The sequence below is a fragment of the Orycteropus afer genome, unplaced genomic scaffold (genome assembly GCF_000298275.1).
Source record: "Orycteropus afer afer isolate SDZICR_OR568_19922 unplaced genomic scaffold, OryAfe1.0 scaffold00247, whole genome shotgun sequence".
Taxonomy (NCBI): domain Eukaryota; kingdom Metazoa; phylum Chordata; class Mammalia; order Tubulidentata; family Orycteropodidae; genus Orycteropus; species Orycteropus afer.
Window position 1 is genome coordinate 4833401 of NW_006921834.1, and position 24345 is coordinate 4857745.

General features: G+C 44.8%; 1 protein-coding gene across 1 annotated transcript in view; it reads right to left on the reverse strand.

The window, feature by feature from the left end:
- Nucleotides 1-10398: 10398 nt before the first annotated feature.
- Nucleotides 10399-24345, reverse strand: part of ACVR1B (activin A receptor type 1B) — a 50945-nt gene continuing 36998 nt past the window's right edge. The window contains exons 5-9 of the mRNA XM_007949577.2: nucleotides 21483-21650; nucleotides 20397-20553; nucleotides 15711-15835; nucleotides 13177-13307; nucleotides 10399-10524 (exon numbers count right to left, since the gene is read on the reverse strand). Coding sequence (XP_007947768.1) covers nucleotides 10399-10524; nucleotides 13177-13307; nucleotides 15711-15835; nucleotides 20397-20553; nucleotides 21483-21650 — 707 coding nt within the window. The remainder of the gene's footprint in view (nucleotides 10525-13176; nucleotides 13308-15710; nucleotides 15836-20396; nucleotides 20554-21482; nucleotides 21651-24345) is intronic.

Sequence of the window (24345 nt, forward strand, 5' to 3'; positions counted from 1 at the left end):
ATGAGAAGTTAAGGGGGCAGGGAAACTAGAGTTCTGGAGATGGGACAAACAGAACACAATTAAAGAGACTGTTTACAATTGTGATAAATATAACTAATGCCACTGAACAATTTGTGCAGAAGCTGTCAGATGGGAACTAAACTTGCTGTGTACCAAATACTCTCTCTCTCTCTCTCTCTCTCTCTATATATATATATATATATATTAAAGAAAACCTTATGAAGCACAGTTCTACTCTGACAGGTGGTCACCATGAGTCAGAGTTGACTCAAAAGTAACTAGTTTCTGGCTCTGGCTCCTCACACTGAGGATAGGGCTTGGCTTGTGGCTAGGGAGTAGACAGCAGAGACCTGGCTAACAGTCAAGGCCTGGTAACACCTCTTTCTAGGTAACTCCAAGAGGCCAGGGACCATTTTGCCCATGACGGGGACAGGAAGATGTCTCTGGCTTGACCACATTAGGGTCGAATGGCAGAAGGAAAGGTGAACTCTCCAGCTTTCCTTACAGCAGTCACACACAACTCCAAAGACATAAGGTATTTATTTTGCCCTTGCCTAGATTCCTAACAGTCAACAGTGTTCCCCTCACCTATAGAGGAATGAGGGAGAACATAATCTTGCCCCCACCAACCTGCTCTAACTCTAGGGTACCATCTCGAGATTCAAAGCTCCAGAAGCCCAGAGCCCTCTGGAATCTAGCTCAAATCTCTGAGCTGTGGTGTGGCTACTTCAGGGTCCTGAACTGGAAGGAAGAACAACTTGACGGGGGCCTGTCTCTGGGTACTGCACCTGTCTAAGCTGGAAGGCAAGAGGGAGAGAGCTTGGGTCTCAGCTGGTCTCTGGTCTGCCAGGAATGAGGGGTCGGGTCCTGAATCACAGGGCACACTGCATCTTGAGGGAGGCATGGACAGCCGGTGGGCAGCTGACTGGGTGCGGAGTCACTCTTTTTCTTAATGGCTCCAATTGCCCCCAAATTGCCATGGGATAAGATATGTGTATAGAAAGAAAGACAGTGCGTGAGTGTGTATCGGGGCCCAGGAGGGAGCCCAGCAGCAGGGTTGATCCATCACAGCCCAAAGACCTGATTCCAGGAGGTATGGTAGTAGGAGCAGGGTAGATGTGGCATTTTAATGGTGTTGGATATGGGTGGCCTCTAGGTCCAGTTCCATCCAGAGGCCAGGCACCATTTTGCCTCTTGGGTTGGAAAAGGAAGGTGTCTCTGGCTTGGACAGGTTATATTAGAGTAGCAGAGGAGGGACAGGTTGACCCCCAGCTTTTCTTACAGCATTTGCACACCACTCCCAAGACAGTGTTTATTTCTTTTACCTTGTCTCATTTCAGAACAGGCAGAAATAACTAAGCAAATGATAGCTCTTTGGGCCCTAGAGTCCCCAGCTCTCTTCCCTCCTGTCTCTTCTTTGGCAAACACCTCTGCTCAGTTGCTTCATCCCTAGCTCCTCTCCTTCTGCAGTCCCCAAAAACATATGCAAAGCTGCCAGCCTGGGTCTCCATTGACTCCAAACTGAAACCAGTTTCCCTTCTTCCCTCACCATTCACATCTGATCATGCCCTAAACCTGGGGTTTCTACACCGCTGCCTCTTCTCTCCTCCTTTTCCCAATTGTCCAGTTGCCTTCCCTTGGGCTCACTTCCTGCTCCCTTGGACCACTGCTGTCACCTCCTAAAGTCAGCCCTGTGATCTTCCAACACAAATAGGATCATGCCATCCCCCTGCTTAAAACTCTTCAACAGCTTATCCCCTACATCAGGAATGATGACGAATAGGTTTTAACTTACAGGACAACTCCATGTAAGCGTGCTGTCTAGAATTTGGAGGCAAGTTCAGAATCAAGAGGAAAAAATTACTAATTAGTATAGTCTGAGGTGGCTGGCAGAGGGATAAGCTGTGGCATTTGTGCTGTTTGCCATTTCTGGCCTCCAGGATGAAGTCCTGACTTCTTGGCACATGAACTGCTGCAGCAGACCCCCTCCTTGCACTGTTAGCTCCTCTCTCTGCACTGACACCTGAGGGGGCTTGTAGTGGTTAAGACTGTGTGTCAACATGGCTGGGCCTGGTTGAGTGGCTGGGCAGCTGGTGGTAGTTATTCCCTGTGATGAGACTGGCAGTCAACTTCACGGTAGGATCTACCACAAGCAGCTGAGTAGCTGCTTTAGGGATGCGGTCTGCTTCCTGTATATAAATAAGCAGCAGCTTCGGGAATGGTCTCTAGTTTATGGCACACTTGAACCCTGCATGTAGCTGAGTCGTCGTTCAACAGCCTGCCACGCTCTGCCAACCTTGGGACTTTTAATGGACTTGAATTAATGGCCTGCTGTATGGTTTGGCAATATCGGGACTGTGCCTTGTTACTTGTCAGCCTTAGGTTTGTCAGCCTCAGCAGGCAGCAGTTGAGTGAAGAAAAGCCTCCAGTTTCAGTGGGCTGGGAGCAGGAGGCAGAGCTGAAGCCCAAGGTTGAGGGGCTTTCTTCCAGCTCCTAGAATGTGGCACTTTGAACTGGGACTTAAAGCCTCCAAATTTTAAGAATATGCTCCTGTTTGTTAAAGTCATCCCATTTGTGGTACATCTTCTGTTAGAGCAGTACTAGGGTAACCAGAAGCGGTCTGAATGGCAGCACTCCTCTTGATTAAAACACCCTCCTGTCCTCATTCAGCAGGCCAGTGCCTACTCCAGATAGATGAGTCACCTCTCTTGCCCCTGACTTCGTCTCTCCTGTACTCCCACAGCATTCTCCGTCTATCTCCATCATATCACCTACCTCATGCCATTTCAGTTATCTATTTACTAGTAGAAGGAGCCCTAAACCACCACTTGTCAGTTGGTTGTACTGTGTTAGCTTGTGTGTTGCTGTGAAGCTGGAGGCTGTGCCACCAGTATTTCAAATACCATCAGGGTCATTCATGGACAGGTTTCAGTAGAGCTTCCAGATTAAGGCAGACTAGAAAGAAGGATGGAGCCATCCACTTCTGAGAAGATGGGCTACTGAAAACCTTTTAATAACAGTGAAACATTGTCTGATAAATTACTTGTCAGATGGATCTTGGCTTTTACCTGTGTTTTATTGACTATGCAAAGGCATTTGACTGTCAATCATAACAAATTATGGATAATGTTGTAAAGAATGAGAATTCCAGAACACTTAATTGTACTTATGAGGAACCTGTACATAGACCTAGAGACAGTAGTTCTAACAGAACAAGAGGATACTGCATGTTGTAAAATCAGGGAAGGTGTGCATAAAGATTATATTGTTTCACCATATTTACTCAATCTGTATGCTGAGCAAATAACCCAAGAAGCTGGTTTATATGAGAAGAACATGGCATCAGAATTGCAGGAAGAGTCATTAACAACCTGCAATATGTAGATGACACAATCTTGCTTGTTGAAAGTGAAGGACTTACTGATGAAGATCAAAGACTACAGCCTTCAGTATGGATTACACCTTAACATAAAAACAAAAATCCTTACAACTGGACCAATGAGCAACATTATGATAAATGGAGAAAAGACTGAAGTTGTCAAGCATCTCATTTTACTTGGATCCACAATCAATGCCAATGAAAGCAGCAGTCAAGAAATCAGACGACACTGGACAAATGTGTTGCTTTAAAGACCTGTTTAAAGTGTTTAAGAGCAAGGATCACTTTGAAGACTAAGGAGCACCTGACCCAAACCATTGTCTTTTCAATAGCCTCATATACATGTGAAAGCTGGACAAAGAATAAGGAAGACCCAAGAAGAATTGATGCATTTGAATTATAGTGTTGGTGAAGAATATTCAAAATACCATAGACTGCCAGAACAATGAATAAATCTGTCTTGGAAGAAGTGTAGCCAGAATGCTCCTTAGAAGCAAGAATGGCCAGACTTCATCTCACGTTGGTCATGTTGTCAGAAGGGACCAGTGGGGAAAGTTAACATGCTTGGTAGAGGGTCAGTGAGTGAAAAGGGGAAAACCTTCAACGAGATGGATTGACATACAAGCATAGCAACAATTGTGAGGATGGTGCAGGACCGGGCAACGTTTCCTTCTGTTGTACATATGCGTTGGAACCAACCCAGCCGCACCTAAAAAGTCTAAGGAGCCCTGTGGTGCAGTGGTTAAAGCACTCAGCTGCTAACTGAAAGGCTGGTGGTTTGAACCAGCAGTGAGTCAGTGGGAGAAAAGACCGGGCAATCTGCTCCCATAAAGATTACAACCTAGGAAACCCTGTGGAGTGGTTCTACTATGTGCTATAGGGTCGTTGAGTCACAATCAATTTGACAGTACACAGTAATATTTACTAGGTTATTCCATGAGGTAGGGAGTCCCTGGGGTGGGGGGAATTACACCCATTCTTCCCCCAGCCCTCTCATCTGTATTTCTATACACCTTGTATATAGTCTGAGTGGGACTTGCCAAAATATGCTTTACTGTTATCTGTATACAAATCCTATCTCCCCATTTAGACTATAAGCTCCTTAAAGGGCATGGACCATGAATTGCCATCTTTGTATTCTGCCCACTGCTTTATGAACTAAGGTGGCTCAGCCAATGCTTATTAAATACAGCCCAGTCTAACCAATTGTTCTCTCTACCTTCTCTGCCATATTCCTTAAATCCTATCCTGCTGACCATGGGATGCCCAACAACTTTTATGACTACATTTCACACAAGCATGGACTATAAGGAAAACAAAACAAACAAAAAAAAACCTTCCTGTCCATTCCTGGCCTGATCCGTATGTTTCTTCCCCCTCCTTCCTTCCTCCTATGTGTCTGAGTCACAGTCTCTGTGCACTCTACTCCTAATTTTGTTTTAGTCGTGTTTAGCAAGCACATTCTGGATTGCAGAGATCAAAAGACACATCAGCCTGGTGAGACAGAATAAACTCAAGTCTCCTGAGTCTTGGGGCTGGCAAAGGTGAAATACTGTTAGTAACCTTCAAGGGCACATGAAGAGGTACCAGAGTAATTGCCATTCTGATTTTCAAAATCGTAAGGTACAATCTGCATGCAATACATAGGCTAGTGAATTTTAGGTCTATGCCTGGCAAGAAGACTGGTTTGTGAACTCTTAACTGAAAGGGGCCTTCACTTGAACTGGGTTGAGATTCACTACAAACCATGTTGCCTCTCCTTCCAATGAAGATCGAGGAGAGGCAGCAGCAGTAATACCTTGCCAATTCAGCAAGATACTTGGGCTTCTGATGTTATCTTTGTAGACAGAAATGTGGCCAAGACCAAGGAAAATTTCATTAGCAGCTGATTAGGTTAGTGGGATCTATGCCAAAGTTAAAGTAAACTTCTGGAGGTAAGTTATTTGATTCTGGCCCAACAGTCTCAGATGGGAGAACAATGGAAAACCGTGTTAACAATCAGTACTAAAACATATGGACAGGTTGGAGCAACGGGAAGGTTGTGATGAAATCTGAACAGGGCAAAAATACAAAGTCAAAATACCAACTGCCCATATACAGGAGGAAGGTGGAATCAAATAACTTACCTTTAGATATTTGCTTAAGGGGGGTCCTGACGGCACAGTGGTTAAGTGCTCGGCTGCTAACCAAAAGGTCAGTTGTTTGAACTTACCAGCTGCTACGAGTCAGAATTAATTCGATGACAATGGATATAAATGCTTGTTAGGCAAACATCTGTATCCCAATAACCCGGTCTTACTTAGGTCTTCAAGCTGAGACGCAATCCTGGGATGCGTGTGACCTGTAGGTATCACAAGCACAGTGAGATTCTTGTTCTAGTTTGCACTGTAAGTTAATATCTGGGTGGAATGGTATGTTCCTTTCTGGCCCTTCGCTCTATAGCTAGGTTCTGAAGAGAGTAGCTGGCATGGGGGAAGAACACGGGAGCACAGACGTAGGAAGATGTAGTAGCTAAGGGACTGCAGTCTGTGGTCAGACATCCTGGACCCAAGGATGTTTCCACCCATGGAAGCCGTGATGTGGAGCAATTTATTTAACTTCTGTGATCCTCATTTTCCTAATCCACAGAGGATAATACCCACCTCATAAGGTTGTTTTGAGGATTAAGTCACTTCATAGCAAATTTCGGCACATTGATTAGTATTTGCTAATATTAACTGAGAAAGTTCTGGTGGCATAGTGGCTAAAGCATTTGGCTGCTACGGTCAGCAGTTTGAACCCACCAGCTGCTCTGGAGGAGACAGATGTGGCAGTCTGCTTCTCTAAAGACTCACAGCCTTGGGAATCCTATGGGGCAGTTCTACTCTGTCCTCAAGTGTTGCTGAGTTGCAATCAACTCAATGGCATTTTTTTTTTTTTTTTTTAATATTAACTAAAGAAATCTGAAGCTTTGCTGGAAGATTCATAATGAACATTATGGCCCCTTCCAAATATTTTATGAATTGTATATGGAAGAGAGAAGAGCTCCTCTGAATAACCTGTGGATAGAAGTCACATGGAGACTGCTCAGTTACATGTAAGGAAGAGCTTTCCACTGAGCAGAAAGGCCTGCAGACGGAAGCTGTGGTCTTGAAGTGTTGCCGCACAAGGCCTTACACCGCATGGCAGGGATCAGCAGGGGAATTGGGGGCCTCTTGGATGGAGAAGGTGACCTTTCAGGCCATCTAAACTTGAGATTCTATGATTCCAGGTCTTATTATTTTGGGTTCCCTCAGCTTAGACACGTTCACACTCACCTGCACACTGAAACTCCAGAGTAACAAAGACTGCCATCTCACCTGTTATCAGGTGCCATCCATAAAACCATAGGGTTTTCCAGGCTGTAATCTTTAAGGTCTTTCTTCTAAAGAGCTGCTGGGTGGGTTCAAACTTCTGACCTTTTGGTGCAGCTGTGTGCCCAACCATACCTAAAAACCAAAACCAAACTCACTGCCATCGAGTCGATTCCGACTCATTGCGACCCCTCCTTAGGTTTCCGAGGCAGTATCTCTACGGAAGTAGATTGCCCAACCTTCCTTCTGAGGAGTGGCTGGTGGGTTTGAACCTATGGCCTTCTGGTTAACGGTCAAATGCCTTAGGCACTACACCACACCTAGACATCACAAGATTCCCATTTATACTTCCAATTTAGAAGGGGAGAGCAAAAACTAAGGAGCTCTTAAGTTGCCTTTCAGACTAGCTGGTGTGTGACTGAAATCTGGACCCCCTTTTCTATAAAGAATGCTAGAAGACAAAGACAAATACAAAGCCCAAAAAACAGTTCAGTTTATCTTCTGCTCCCTTTCACATGCCAGAGCCTGCCTCAATGAAATACAGTGTCAGGAAGCCGCACAGAAGTTCAGATCAGCACCTCTTCGGAATCAGACCTGCTGCAACCACGGTTACCATGGGACCCTGACAAGTTGGAGGGTAGAAATACCACCTTAGAACATTCCCAATAGCCCTGAAAAAAGGTGGCTGGTCAATCAGCCTACGTATGACAGACAGCACCAGAAAAGCTCTGTGAATAAAACTTTTAATAATGTACAGCAGAAACTGGACAGGCTCATTCTTATATTAAAACAAAAGATTTCCTATATTACAATTTATTTACATTTGCATACTGAAGAGGTAAAGTGTCTAAGTGGCTATTTTACAGTCCTTTCTAGTAAAATGTACAAAAACAAACAGGAGTACCGAGAATGCCGTTCAGGGGCCTTGGTGGCGACAGAAGAACGGGCTTGGACTTGGTCTGTGAATCCAGAATCCACAGGTGCAGGTAGCCCTATGGATCAGGGTTAGCCTCACGGGGCCAAAAAACAGCTTTAGTTTCTCCCCAACTCTTGCTTGGTGTTAAGAGTGTTTGGGTGGGGGGCTTCCCAAAAAACTTGCTCAGTCTTCCTCAGGGGTGGAGGAGCTGGACTGTGGGTGTGGTGGGCACAGAAGGGCCACCTGGGAAGCAGGCTAGTGGCTTGGAAGTTGCTGGGTCGACATGTTGGCAGATCCCAGAGGCTAGTTGTGACTGGGGGCAGAGGAGTGGATGTTCTATCATCACCTATAACCCACTGAGGTTCTGCTGCTGGGTGGACAGGTGAGGCCCAGCAGAGGTGGGGAAAGAACCCCTAATGACACAATTAGTACTCAAGGAAAATTAGTCAGTGGCCAGTAAATTGGCCTAAAGGGCTTGGGGAGGATCTCCTTTGATGCAAGGAAAGCAACATATCAGGAAAATAAATAGAAAGGCTAGAAGCTGGGGAGACTGAGGTTGCAGGGAGAGGGGTCTCGCCTCCTCCACGGGCTTTGGCAGAGACTTGCTGGGCGGTAGAGGCAGGGATGGGGCTCAGAATTAATGTAATGATTTGGTGTCTCACTGGGGCTCAGAGCCCCAGGACTCCCTGCCCCACCAGCAGTGCCTTGGTGGTGGTAGGGGGCAGCCTTTCTCCTCAGTCCATAATTACAGGCTCAAAAAGCTCTTAGAACCAGCTACGAAACATTCTGGTTTCAAAACAGGCCCCCACTTCCTTCAATCAGCTCCTTCTTCAGTGCTCTAAGTGTAGGACCAAGCCTGTCTTGTTTGCAGATGTACTCCCAGTGCCTAGTACAGTGCCTGGCACCCAACAGGCACTCAATACACATTTGCTGAGAAAACGCCTGGAGGAAAAGGCACAACCAGCTGGACAATGCACAAAAGACTAGGGCCCTAGACCCAAAAAACCACTCACAGGATCGGGTAAGGGATGGGGAACAGTGCCAGAGAGACTAACCCCTGAGGGCAAAGAGGAAATCTCACTGCTGAGTAGGGACAGGCTCAGGTACGAGGACAAACATTTCCAGTGTGATTGAGCTGTGCGCGTTTGATTGAAGAACTTTTTTTGTGTGTTGTGTGGTTGGTTTCATAGGGATTTCTTTTAAAAAGAAATAAATTGAGAGGTAATCATCACATAGAGATGGTTTTCCTTTTACGAAACTTAACATTATTTAAAAAAAAATATCCAGACCCTCCCAATAAAATTAAAAAAAAAAAAAAATCAAACCACTCCAGTTAAAAGTTATGGCTTCAAAGTTATTACATACCTAAGATACGCTGACCAAATCACCACCCACAACCGTGCTTCTAGACGTCATTAAATACTACAGTCAGGTTAAATAACATGTTCAGCTCAGGCTGCTCCCTCCTTAGTAGGGCCCCTGAAGTAGATGCAAATCTCACATCGTCCCTCCACCCTGATCAGATCATCCAGTAAATAAGACCCATGCAGATGCCTCCCGCCCGCCCCAGACTCCCTCCCCACTCCTTGCCCCCGGCCCCCTCCCCACCCTAAACCCACCACCACCAAAAATATACACTGCTGTTTCCAGAATCTGGGCAGGAAAGACAGATGGGGCATTCCAACCGAGTCCCAAGATCTGGGCTTCAAATTCCCGGGCCCTTCCTCGGGCTGCTGGGGAGGATGCCCTTGGGCTGGCTCATTCCCCACGGAGGTCGCTAATGACAACACCCAAGACTTTTGCCAAGATTCTTTCCCTGCCCATCCCCACCCTCTCTCTGACACTGTGACCCAAAAGCCTTCTGCCATGGACAACTGGGCCAGCTTTGGTTCCAGTCTAAAATGGAGGAGAGCTGTGCTGGCACAGGGGCGGGTGGGCAGAGCAGCCTGTGGGAAAGGAGTCCCACCATGGCACAGGGGCTCTGGTGGAGGGGAAGGGGCCCTCCAGGGACGGGCACCAGAGAACTAGATGCTTCTCACTACTGAACACAGAGGTACCGGCACGCAGAGATGGCAGGACAACCACACCCCAGACCTGCACATGCACAGAAGCTCAAACAGGTAAGTGTGTACCTACACACACACACACACACACACACACGTAAGGGCGTGGCACGGACCAGGCACAACAGGGGACGCACCTCGGCACATGCACACACGGCTGGACAGACAAGTGGCAGATTGGGTCTCCACTGGCAACCCCTCCAGATGTCCGTGCGAGGGAGGAGGGGAACACTTGGCTTACAGCTGCCTGGAGAGGGGCTGCCCTTTGGGCCCTGTGGGCCTCTCCAGTGTGCGATGGGTTGGTCCCTGAAGGAAAACCGTCAGTGCTGCTCAGCACTGGCAACGACTCGGCTCCTTCCAGCCCCTCCCAGGCTGCCCCTTTCACTGGCTCTCGACTGTTCGCCAGGTGTGCCAGGGCTTGCAGAACTTCCCAATACAACCAGTTTGAGTCGTGGCATTGAGTCCTCCACACGATTCGCTCTCAGAGTCTCCATGCCATTAGGAGGTAAATATAAAAGGTGTCTGTGTCTCAAACCCAACATGGGAGTGAGCGAGTCTCCCGGGCTCTGTCCCTCTTGCGGGCCAGGCGTCCTGGCCACGGAGGGCTGGGCAGAAACGAGAGGTAGGCCTCCATTGTACGCTCAACACAGCAGCTGTATGTGTAGTTCTCGCTGCCCACGGTTGCGTGTAGGGGGAGGGGGAACAGGGTTAGATCTTCACATCTTCCTGCACGCTGAGCTGCGAGAGGGTCTTCTTAATGCGCAGGGCAGTCAGGCGGGCTGCTCCGTTGGCATACCAACACTCCCGCATCATCTTCCCCATCACCCGTAATGCCTGCAAAAAACCAGAGGACATCAGTGGCCCTGCCCTGGAAACGCCTTTCTGGGCTCCAGGCTCCTGCTCGCTTCCCTGCCCCCATCTCTTCAGTCCAGAACCTCCCCTCCCCCCACTCTGGCTGCAGGCAAAGGTTTTGTCAGCTTTCTTCTCCCCTTTGGCTCTACCTTCCTGAAGGGACTGGATATACAGGTAAGAGGGAAAAGCTGCCGTCTGGAGGGTGGAGGGTGGAGCGCCTTCTCTGACCAAGTACAGTCAGCCATTCTCCATCATCCGGAAAAGCTTGAAAGAAACCCCAAACACAAAGGGATCTGAAAAGCATTCTTTCAAGCTTGCGAATCAATTTTATGACTATGTACTAATTACGTTAAGTAAAAGGAAAAAAAAAACTTCCCGTGCAGAGATGGAGGTGATGAAGAGAGAGGACAAGAACCCCTTAAAAGCAATTCCATCAGAGGCATAAAGCTACCCTGTCATTTCCCGACTACACAGAAAGCCACTAAGATTAGGCTGAGAGGTGGCTAACAAAGTCACCTGCGGACTGCTACTGGTTATTTATTGAGGGTTCCAAATGTCCCTGATAGCTAAGGTCAAAATTAGTTTTCAGCAGTGGAAACTATTTTCCTAATCAGAACCCCAACTATAAAATGGAAAACTACAAACCAGTTCTCTCAGTCTCACCCTCATCCTCTGAAGGAAACTCTAACCCAAGGGTTCCTAGAAACACTTTGAAAAACATTCCTGTTAGTCAATGGAAGAAGCCCTGGTGGGGCAGTGCTTAACTGCTAATTAAAAGGTCAGTGGTTCGAACCCACCAGCTGCTCCAAGGCAGAAAGAGGAGTTAGTCTGCTTCTGTAAAGATTATAGACTTGGAAACCGTACAGGACATTTCTACTCTGTCCTGTAGGGTTGCTATGAGTTGGAATCAACTTGACAGCAATGGGTTTGTTATGCATTAACTAAAATGTCACTGGAGGAGCTTTGTCCTTGAACCACAGATGTCCTCTAGTTGTATACTCTTTAAAAACAGCCACTGACAAGTAGCAACTGGGATCTTAAAAAGCTTGCAAGCGGCCATCTAGATGCAACAATGGGTCTCTCCTCATTCAAAGCAAAGAACGGAAACCAAAGACACATGGAAACAATTAGTCCAAAGGAAGTGGTAGACCATGTGATCCTCAGCCTACAGGACTATGAGACCAGAAGAACTAGATGGTGCCTGGCTACCACTGTCAACCACTCGGAGGGGGATGATCCTGGATAGAGTGGGAGAACAATGTGGAACAAAACTCAAAAACATTAAAAAAAAAAAAAAAAAGGGACCAGGTTTGCTGGTCTGATACAGCCTGGTGGAACCCCTGAGACTATGGTAGCTGCCCTTCAGGTCTGGAATTGAACACACTCCTGTGGCTTCCAGTCAAACAAAAGACAGGCATGAGCTGAACATTTAATTAGGTAGATAGACTCCTTGGAGAGAACAATCATGGGAGAGTAGAAGGGTTGTGTATACACAGGGAGATAGCTTGTGGGGTGGGGGGCAGAAGTGCATGGGAGGGAAGGACTAAGGGAAGAGGTAACTATGGGGAGGAAGTGAGAGGGGAGCTGTTGTATTGTGGGAAATTGCAGTCAATGTCATGAGACAAAATGTATGTGAGCTGCTGTATGGAAAATTAATTTGCTCTGTAAACTTTCACCCAAATCACAATAAAAATTAATGACAGCAACAACAAACAACAACCAGCCAGTGAGTAAAAGGAAGCCCAGGTGCAGTTAGTTGGGCAAATTCTGCTCCCCTCGGAAGGCTCTCAAGACCCTAGAACTCCATGTCTATTAGGAATCTGTTATACGTGTGTCCTCTTTTCAATTATTTCCACTAAATACGGTCCATCCTTACTTCATCTGCCATCTCTCCCCAATTCAAATTCTCCATCCTAATCCCAACTCCTTCACACGTCACCTTTGTCCCTTCTGAGATTTTAGAAAGGCCACTTCCCTCACAGACATGTCCCCTGGCTAAGTTCTATTCCCTCATTCTTCGAAGTCATAAGAGTTCCTTTTATGGATGTCTCGTCTTAACTATTTACCTATTTGGCTTACCCCTGCGGCTCCTGAGCTATTTTTGTAGTTACACAGGTCTAACGGTGCCCAGTTCAGTTTTTGTTTCTGTCTCTTGGTGATCACCTCCCTTGACTGTGTCCTAGGGATAAAGCCTTTTCCTTCTACTAGGCTGTCAACCCCAAAGGGCATGCTACAGTGGCCAGGACAAGGGACCACGATCCCAAAGTGCTCAGTACAGAACAGCACAGGTCTACTAACCCACTCAGGGGTAGATGTGAGAGATGGCTCCATTGTCAGGAGACCATTTGTTTTTTAAAAAATTTTTATTGTGATTTGGGTGAAAGTTTACAGAGCAAATTCATTTTACATACAGCAGTTCATACACATCTTGTTTCACGACTGCAATCCCTACTATGTAACAGCTCTCTTCCCACTTCCTCCCTGTAGTTACTGCTTCCCTGTCCTTCTTTTCCTATGCATTCCTGCCCTGAGCTATCTCCTTGCGCAAATACTGTCCTTCTGTCAGGAGACCCTTTCTTATCGTAGAGAAATCAGGCAAATGGAAAAGCTGCAGGAGGCAGGGAATCTTCCTACCTCATAACTTTGCCACCAGTTGGGGATGTTGGGACGTAGCTTCTGATCACATACAACCTTTCGCATTTCCTCAATGGAAGGGTCAGAGGGCACTAGGTCATAATATGGCAGTTGATAGTCTTCATGCACTCCTGGAAAAAAGAAATGACCAATCTGAGTTATCAACAGAAGGAAGGGATTACTCAAAAGCCAATGACAACATCCACACTGTGGTCTGTAAATACCACTTCCCACTAAGACAAACTAGGGCTCCTGGGAGAAGTTGGTCAATTCCTGATATGAGGCAAGAAATACACATTATTTGCCAGGAATATCTTTTTTATATACTAAAAGCAAGGAAACTATAAAAGACTATGGGGTCGGTCATGTCAAAAGGACTTAGGTACCAATCTGAAAAGCTCCCAACTGGCCACAAATGAGGACATTTAAACAAGTACTTTTAAACCCATCAGCTCTTAATGATACTTGAAAAGAAAAACCTGTACCTTTGTAAGATGCTAAGGAACAAATTCATTTTGAAAAATGATAAATAAGTGGAAAGATTCAAGTATTTATCCTGCCCTTCCTATTCAAACTACACATCTCGCTAACCAAATACATCTAACCAAATACATAATTACGGGAAGTTTCTCTTTAAAGAAGAAATACATAAAGATTGATAGAATCAGGATACTGGCATTTTTCAACTTGTAATAAATGGGAATTTGGACAATGATCACTGATGGCTGTCAACGGCACAGAGAGAGAGAACTAGGCTTCCTTGTGATGGAAGTACAGAATAACATCTATGGAGAATTTCTGGGGGGAAAAAGCAATCAAATATGATGTTCCAGCTGCTAGATCTAATTAATATGAAATACCAGGAACAGAACCATGTGAACTCTATGAGGAGGCAATCCGCAAATTCTAGACCAGAAAACTTCACAAGACGAATGACCTGGATTTTTCACAAACAAACTGAGGAAGAAGGAATAAATGAATAAATAAATAAATGGAGGGGGAACCTGAAGATTAAGAGACTTATGAGATTGTCAATCAATTGCAATAAATGGATCTTATTTGGGCCCATATTTGAACAAACTACTTTTAAAATATTAGGAGACATCTCAATACTGCCTGAGTATTAAATGGTATTAAGAAATTAATGTTAGTTTTTTTTTAAGTGATTAAGAATATTGCATTTTCACAGGGAGATAGCTCAGGGTGCAGAAGAGTATGAAGGGATGGACACTGGGAGGAGGTAACTATGGGGAGGAAGTGGGAGGGGAGCTGCTGCATTGTAAATTTTGGTCAATGACATGAGACAAAGTATATGTGAACTGCTGTATGAAAAGTGAATTTACTCTGTAAATCTTCACCCAAATCCTAAAAAAAAAAAAAAAAAAAAAAAAGAATATTGCATTTTTAACTTCGTATCTTTTAGAGTTATGAATGAAAATATTTTCCATAGTAAAAGAGTTAATTTTAAAAAAATACAACAAAACTTCTTTATGTCTTTTTCCAGGAAAAACCCTACTGCCTTGAGATAATAGAACAGAATTTTAAATCAACAGTTTGACTTGGTAATTATTAAAGGGTAGTTAAGAGTTTAAGCTCTGGCCTCAACCTGTTGGGGTTTAAATTTTTACTAGCTATGTGACCTTGAACAAATTACTTAACTTCTCTGTGACTCATTCTCTTTACCTGTAAAATGGTGACAATAATTTCATAGGTTTGTAGTAAAGATCCCATGAGTTTATACACATAGGAAGTACTAAATAAATGTTAGCTCCTATTATTATCCACCACTCATCTATCACTTTATTGCACGGTAGTGGCTTGCGTGTTGCTCTGAGACTTGCGTGGGCTGAGATAAATGGCTGTGGGCAAGGTTATGCTAGAAAGGTAGTTTCTGGAACTGGATCAAGGGGCAGAGTAGCAGGAAGCCATGGTGCTCTTTGTGAAGCATACCATAAAAAGCTGAGGATAAAGTAGGTTTTCCACTAAATCTGAAACTACTTTTTACTAGATTCTGACATGGATAAGTAGTTGCAAGTGCCAAAGACTTAAGAAAAACTATGGAAGGAAAAATTCATTTTGAGAAAATTCTATGCATTGGTAAGGTTTCTCCTGCAAAGCAAGAAATCACCACTACTATTTTAGCAGTGAAACACCACAGTTTCCTAGGAACATGGCTTAAGACCCAGTGTGTTAGAATATACTGCCTCTGACGTAAAGGGGGCCTTCCACTGATCCTCTACCATGAGCACCAAGGGCATTCCTCACCTCTTTGGGTCAATAATGACAGTGTATTTAAGAAAACAAGCCAAGTGATCCCCCAGAATGATTACTACAAGCTCAAGCCCTCCTTTATGGCAACCACTCAACAGGCTGATTTAAGAGTGAACATTATCCTTAGGGACGAATGCCTCCAAGGCTCTGTGCCTTTGATGAGAACCATGTATGATTCAGGCTCTGACACCAGGCATCCTGACCGGATTCAAAAAGAAAGGAACAGGGAGGAAAGGGAAAGAGAAGACCAAACACAGAGGTACCTCCAGAATTGCATCTCCGTGCAATCTCCCAATATACCAGCCCGAGGGCATAGATATCAGCACATTTAAAGGAGTCAAAGTGTTTCATGTTTATGGTTTCATCAAGCACTTCAGGAGCCATGTATCTGCAACAACAAAGGAAACACAATCATGCATAAAAACATGTATACATGTTGAAAGGGATCTGTCTTTTAAGTCCAAGTATTGATTTAGGGGCCTCCTGAGTATGGGAATGGTATTATCCACCTGAACTACAGAGTACCACCCCAAGAAAGTCCCTTGGGGAGGAGAAAGTGATCAATTCTCTTTATGGCATATTCTCATGTATTTAGGATTCAAATCTAAATACTCAAGCATAGATTTGTCAATATTAGGCTACTTTTATTTGTATCTCTATTTTTTTTAACCATCAAGATTTGCTTATTTTAGACATGTTTTATTTTCTTGGCAGAGGTACTTGTGCTGTGGCTCAGGTAAATGGCAGTAATGATGGCAGTAACAGGACCTATTACCTGGTGGCTACTGGGGTCTGTTACCTTGTTCACTGTAGCCACAGGAATGGGTGAAGCTTAAATTTCACCCTCAACTTCTTTTGTTGTTTTACCTGATATTGCAGTTATATAAAAATTAATTCTACACAGTTGTCAAAGTCACCCTTATTTAATTACTACTACTAGAATCAATAAATCACCTCAGGCCCCACACTTTGAAGACTGGGTAGCTGGAATGATTGTCAAAAGGAAAGGAAAAAGCAGCCACACAATTTAGTGAAATTCATTGAGATTCAGAAGGCAAACAGAGTTCCCTATTCCATCCTATTGAAAGACAGTCCTTTTACCATAGTCACAGGGGACATCAAGCTCAACTGGCATAGTGCACTACACAAAACATTGTTCCACCTCCCACTTTGGCGAGTAGTGACTGGGATCTTAAAAGCTTGCAAGCAGCCATCTAGATGCAACAATGGGTGTCTCCTCGTTCATAGCAAAGAAGAATAAGGAAACCAAAGATTCATGGAAACAATTAGTCCAAGCAACTGGTACACCACGCAGTCTTCAAACTATACGACTATGAGACCAGAACTAGATGGTGCCTGGCTACCACTGTCAACCACTCAGAGGAGCATCTATGTAGGAGATCCTGGATAGAGAAGGAGAACAATGTGAAACAAAACTCAAAATCATTTGGGGAAAAAAAAAAAAGTGTGTGTGGGGGGACAGTTTTGCTGATCTGATAGACCCTGGTGGAACCTCTGAGACTATGGCCCCTAGCTAACTGTCTTTTGGTTCTGGAATTGAACCCACACCTGTGGCTTCCAGCCAAACAAAAGACAGGCATATGAGTTGAACATTTATTTACCTGAGGTAGATACACTCCTTGGAGAGATCAATCATGGGAGAATAGAAGGGCTATGTATGCACAGGGAGACAGCTCGGAGGCAGGAATGCATGGGAGGGAAGGACACAGCGAAGAGGTAACCATCAGGAGGAATGGGAGGGAGCTGCTGCACTGGGGTAAATTGTAGTCAATGTCATGAGACAAAGTGTATGTGAGCTGCTGTATGGAAAGTGAATTTGCTCTGTAAACTTTCACCCAAATCACAATTTTAAACAAAACAAAACAAAAAGACAGTCCTTTTAATAATGTGAACCTCAGTCTATATGACCATTAGACCAGAAGAACTAGATGGTGTCTGGCTACCACTGTCAACCACTTGGAAAGGGATCAGTGCAGGACATCCTGGATAGAGTGGGAGAACAATGTGGGACAAAACTTAAAATCATGAAAAAGACCAGGCTTACTGGTCTGATAGAGATTGTGAAATCCCCAAAACCATGGCCCCTAGTCACCCTTCATGCCTGGAATTGAACTCACTCCCATGGCTTCCAGCCAAACAACAAGACAGGCATATAAGGCAAACGTTTACACTAGGTAGGTACACTCTTTAGAATGATCAATCATGGCAGATCAGAAGGGCAGTGTTTGCACAGGGAGATAGCTCAAGAGGCAGGAATGCTTAGGAAAGAAGAACACAGGGAAGAGGTAACCACAAGGAGGAAGTGGGAAGAGAGTTGTTACCTTGTGGGGATTTCAATCAATGTCATGAAACAAAATGTGTATGAACTGCTGTATGGAAAATGAATTTGCTCTGTAAACTTTCACCCAAACCACACATACACACACAGGCAGGCCCTACTTCACACATGTGTGGAAATTAACTAAATATAAGAACTAAAAGAGTAAAACTCTTACAAGAAAACAGGGGTAAAGCTTCAGGACCTTGTTTTTGACAATAGATTCTTTGATATAACATCAAAAGCATTAGCATCACCTAAAGTACAACAATGTGTTCAAAAAACAAAACAAAACAAAACCCCAGCATGAGCAATAAAAGAAAATAGAACTAAATTAGACATTAGTATTAAACATTTTGTTTGCTTTTTTCTTTAAAAAAAAAAAAAAAAATACTGTAGTGAAACATATATAACAAAATATTTGCCATTGTATCAGTTTTTGTGTGTACAATTAATTCAGTGACAGTGACATTCATCATGTTGTGAAAATATCATCAGTTATCTGTTTCCAAATTTCTTCATCACCCTGAACAGAAAAACTCGGTACCTCTCAAGCAATAGTTCCCGTTCCCCCTCCCACTCACCCCGGCAGCCACTAATAACCTCTGGTCTCTATGCATTTACCTAGTCTAGGTCTTCTTTCATGTAAGTGAGATTATGCAGTATTTGTCCTTAGTTCACTCAGTATGTCTTCAAGGTTCATCCATGTTGTAGCATAATCAGAATTTATTTTCTCTTTATGACTAAATAAATACTCCTCCATTACATGTATTACATGTATATGCCACATTTTATTTACATATTCATCTGGTGATGAATACTCAGGGTGTTTGCACCTTTTGGCTACTGTGAATAATGCTGCAAAGAATGCTGGTGTCCAAGAATGTTTGAACACCTGTTTCCACTTCTTTCAGGTATATACCTAGGAGTGAAATTAAACACTTTTGTGCATCAAAAAACTTTACCAAGAAAGTGAAGAGACAACTCACAGAATGGGAGGAAATATGTGGTAATCATATATCTGCCAAGGATTTAATATCCAGAATACACAAAGGACTCCTACAACTCAACAACAAATGGACAAACAACCCAATCAAAAAACAGGCAAAAAACCTGAATAGCTATGTCTCAAAGAAGATACAGACATGGCTAACAGTCACATAAAAACACACTCAACATTATTAGTCATTGGGGACATGGAAATCAAAACCACAGTGAGACACCACTCTACAGCCACCAGGATGGCTATTATCAGAAAAACAGAAAATAATGAGTGTTGGTGAAGATGTGGAGAAATTGGAAATCTCATGCATTGCTGGTGGACATGTAAAATTGTGCAGTCACTGTGGAAAACAGTTTATCAAAAAGTTAATCACCCAATTATCATGTGACCTAGCAATTCCCCTCCTAGGTATTTACCCAAAAGAAGTGAAAACTCTAAAACAGACACTTGTACACCCTGGTTCACTGCAGCATTATTCACAGTGGCCATAAGGTGGAAACAATCCAAGTACCCATCAGGAGGTGAATGGATAAATAAAATGTGGTGAATACATACAATGGAATTCAGCCATAACCAGGAACGAAGTTCAAATACATGCTGTGACACAGATGAACTGGAAAATGTTGTTAGTTGCTGTTAACTAACAAAGTTGGCTCAGACTCATGGCAACCTTATGTATAACAAAATACTATGCTGAGTGAAATAAATACAAAAGAACAAATACCACATGATCTCAGTTATAGGAAATACCTGGAACAGGCAAATGCAGAGACCAAAGGTTGTTAGTGGTTATCGAGGGCTGCAGGGAGGAGCAGATGAGGAGTTACTGCCTGAGGAGGACTGAATTTCTATCTGTGATGATGAAAAACTTTTGGTACACAGTGGTGATGTTTGCCCAACATGGTGGCAGGAATTCATGTCCCTGAATTTTACATTTACAAATGGTTAAAGTGGGGGAGAAAATAAGGTTAAAGTGGCAATTTTTTTATTTTACCATAAAAGAAAAAAAAGAAGGCAGTCTTATGTCCAATGCATGAAGTCAATCTCGCAACCACAACTCCTTCTTCACTTTTCCTGATTTCACTTCTGTAGGAAGTGGGGGGAAGCAGGCTCATGATGCTTTGGGATGCCCTGTCTGCACCCTATACTACCTCTGCTCTAAGGTTAGCACACCTGCAAGCAGAGCCCACTTCCTGTTTCCTCAGGGGTCTCTGTGTGAGCCACCCCTTAGGGTGGCAGTATTTCCCCTTGTCCCCCAGCCAAGCTTGCTGTCTACCCTCCTTCCAAATCCTGCTCCAGACTGTGTTCTTGCACGAACTGTCACCAACCTACATCTGGCTCTGGTTCCTCCACCTTCTCTGCTGCCCTAGTCCTACCACCACGGCCTATGTGTACAGTCTATGGAGATGTGCTGGTACCTCTTTTGTCTTTAGATGTAACCTGTGTAGTGTTCTAGCATGGAGGGCAGGTGTTCAACTTGACTTTAACTGAGAGTAAGGACCACACCTCCTCTTTCCGTACCTCCTTCTCCTGTGCATGTGGGAAAGGGCCTGTATGGGATACGAAGTATAAGCTGTTGAGCATGGCAAAGGCACAGGGCCTTCCTACCGTTTGGTTCCCACCCTCTGATTGGGTGCAATGTCAATGGTATCAGTGACTGCGTCATGACGAACAGCCAGGCCCAGGTCTGCAATGGCACACATGCCATTTTTCTTGACCAAGATGTTCTTTGACTTCAAGTCTCGGTGAGCAATTCCAGGCTTCCCTGACAGGGGGCAAAAAGGAATATTTAGAGAAAGGTAGCAAAAAGGTTCAAAGCCCAGACTCTTGAGCCAGACTGTGAAGGTTCAAGCCCTGCCTTTGTCTCCCACTACCCTGGGAAAGTGAGCTAACCCCTCCGTCCCTCAGTCTTCGGAGACTGAGAACACCACCACTCACTTCATAGGAATGTTCTGAGGATTATGCATTAATGGAGGTGAATAAAGGATTCAGAAGGGCATGTGTATTAGCAAATATTACTAATACTACTACTGGCCTTCCCTGAACTGATATGCCTATGTCTACAACTGCTGAGGAATTCAAAGAGAAGTTGCTGTGTTGGCTGGGTTCTTGGAATCAAACAGGCCCAAGGAAAAAGACTGCCAATATCATGGCATGGGCTAGGAATGAGATCACACTTCAATGTCTGCCACTGTGAAAAGATCAAGGATCTTGTACAAAGTTGGTATCACAGTCTACAGCAGGAAAGCCTGAGGTCTTCTTCCTCCAAGAAAACCTTCCTGGGTTAGTAAAGCCCAGTGTTTAATCCACCATGCAGTTTTAAACCCAGCTGCTCCCACCAATGAATGTAAAAAATTACTAAGATGATGGCCCACGCATTACTTTATCTTCTAAGTTCTACTCTTCTATGTGCATGCTGTGGGCTTCCTTAATAAAGCTAGCTTACCAACAAGCTACGACGTCAGGGCACCGAAGGACAAATAACACCGACCTCTGAGGGATTCTAAAACAGAGGTGACGTGCACCACCTTTCTATACCTCTTGTTTTCTTTCACTCAAGGAAAACACAAACTCCTCTCCTTTAGATTCGATAGTCATTCCTGAGGTCCAGCCCCAACTTTTGCAGTAAAAAAGGAATTCTGGGAACTTAATGAATATGACGCAGGCTTTTAAAGTCTACTCAATTCCACTCACCTTGCGTACCCACAATCTCCATATGCAGGTGTGCCAGCCCACTAGCAGCAGACAGGGCCAGTTTGATCATCCCCTCGATCGTCACTGTGTACCGGTTAAGATAATCGAACAGAGAGCCATGCTCGTGGTAGTCAGAGACGAGCCACAGCTGTGTCCAGGTGCCGTTATCTGCAGAGAACCACACGGGAATTCCAGAAAAGGCACACCAGCAGCAGAAAGGACGTTTCCGTGCACATGACATGACCCAGTCGGGCTCCTGAATTTGCATTTCTTACTTCTACACCTCCTGATGCACCCTCTAGGCCTGTTTCCTCTACAGGTGTCCACTTTTGGGCTCCAGTAAGGACAGAGGGGGAGCTCTGGTAGCATAGTGCCTAAGGCGCTTGACTGCTAACCAGAAGGCTGGTGGTTCAAACCCACCAGCCCCTCCTCGGAAGGAAGGTTGGGCAATCTACTTCCTTAGTGATACCGCCTCAGAAATCCAAGGAGGGGTCGCTATGAGTCAGGTTCAACTCGACAACACATAACAACAACAACAAGAACAGAGGAGGAGCCCTGGTGGCACAGTGGTTACAGCACTTGGCTGCTAACAGAAAGGTCTGCAGTTGGTCGGCCACTCTGTGGGAGAGAGATGAGGCAGTCTGCTTCTGTTAAGGATTTACAGCAGCCTTAGAAAACATACGGGGCAGTTCTACTCTGTCCTATTGGGTCACTCTGAGTCAGAATCGACTCGATGGCAGTGGGTTTGGTTTGGTTTTTAAAGACAGAGGAATGGTATTTTTTCCTTAGCCTTGCTCCTTTATTTCTTATAGGTAGGCTGCAGGATTCCACACAGTGCTACGCTTTTAAAGCAAGTTTGAAAATGCTGAGGTATCCATAAGAGGAAGCATATGGTTAGGGAAAGTGACAGGTATCTTGGTTAGTGCACAATGCTGCTTTTGATCTTGAAAAGACAGGCTCCTCACACTAAAGCAACCCTAACTGGTTGCATCTACCACCACCATGGAGGAAGGTGTCTCTGTGTTCCCAGGACACTGTAAACACAGCTCAATCACAGCACCTGTCTCATCTGAATGAATGTTTCTTTTTAAGTCTATTGTTCTACTCTGTGAGAGCAAGCAAGCTCTCCTTCAGGCGTCCCTGTATCCCAGGCCAAACAATGCTTTCCAGCGTGTGAAGAGCACACTTCCAAATATTTGAGAAGCCATCATATCCTCAGGAGAGCAATGGAAAGTGGCTAATATGGAAGATGGCTATTTTCTCTCTTTTACACATTTGGGAGTGAGGGTGCAGTGCAGTGGAGCAAAGAGGAGGAGGAGGAGGGCAGGAATGGAAGGAAAAAAAAGACCAAAAGCAGATAATCTAATTAGGCTATGCTGCTCTCAACAGGAAGACTGAAACTGGACTGAGACCTCCCAAATTCGAGGCTGGCACCAGTTCCAGGTCACCATACTATGTACCATGCTAAAAAGGCAAGAACGGAGGAAGATTTTTCTCCTTTCTTGGCCCTAATGTGGGTTTCAACAGCCAGAGCCCGACTCCAACAAGCTGCCAGAATCAATAAAGGGAGCGGCTGCTGGAAAAGCACGACTCTTGGCTTCTCTTACTACAAACCAGGGCCCACCCTGCACACCCCTCATGCTCCAGCCAGCCCCGAAGTCTTGAGGACCCGGCAAATGAGCTAAAAGGGAAGACGTCTTTGATCCTTTAAAATAGATGTAAGATTTAAATTTCATCAAAAGGTGATGCTGTTTTCAAAAGCAGCTGCTTACTCGGAGGGAAATTCTCTTCCCCTTCGGTGTGTGAGTCCAAGACTCTGCAGCTTGGGGGCAGCTGAGGCCATGACAAAGCCCCACAGCAATGTGAGGAATGAGCAGTCTGCTGTTGTTTTAGGAAAGAACAATAAATACTTGCATCTTCTGTAGGCTTTGGAGACACCAACTTTTAAAATCTCTGTGCATGGGAGCAAACTGCATCACAAACGCCAGAGAGACCCTGCTAAGTATAAACCTAATCACCTCATGGCCCTTTCTGCATGTCAGGTGCACTGCCTGTCCAGGCGTCTGTCTTCCCCTATTACTGGGAGCTCTGTAAAGGGAGGGCCTGGGTCTTGTTCTTAAGTGTCAATCAAACAGCTAGCAGAGTTTCTGGTCCACAGTAGTCAATAAATGTTGTTGAATTAATGAGTGAAATTTCAACTACTCCCGCTATCTTCAGAAGAAAGTACAAACTTCTCAACAAGGCCCTTCAGAATTTGTCCTTTGCCAACCCTCCAGCCTGTCTTTAACCACAACACAGCCCTCCTGAGTTACCTGCAGGTTCCCAGACACATCTCACCTTTGCACATGTGTCTGGAGTGCCCTTCCCACTAGTCTGTTTCTTCCCGGTCAATTCTTGCCATCTTTGCCTTATCAAGCCCACGGTGGCCTTCCCTCGGAAAGAGTTCCCTGACCCTCACCACGCCCTCAATTTGTGCTTTCCAAACAGCTTGTGCTTGCCTCCTACCAGTGACTCTTAGGTTACTTGTCTCTTTCCTAGTCAGTGAGGTTCTGAAAAATAGGGACACACCTGGGCAATACAAGAGTGAATCAAAAACTAAAGCAAGAAAAGAGGCAGAGAAAGGAGGAGACAGGGACTCAGTACAGGCCAGGCCCAAAGCTGAGCTAGAGGCCACCAGGCAGCCTCTTTGGGGTAGGCTGGCCACTCCTCCTCTGCGCCTCTCTACTAGGAAAGAGTATACGGTTCTGGTCATGCCACGGAACACACACTGTGTGCTTTTCTACTCTCTGGAGCTACCTTTCCTGGCAGGGGTTGAGGCTATAATCCTCATTGTAGTAATTTTCAAAATAAACTCCTGGAACCC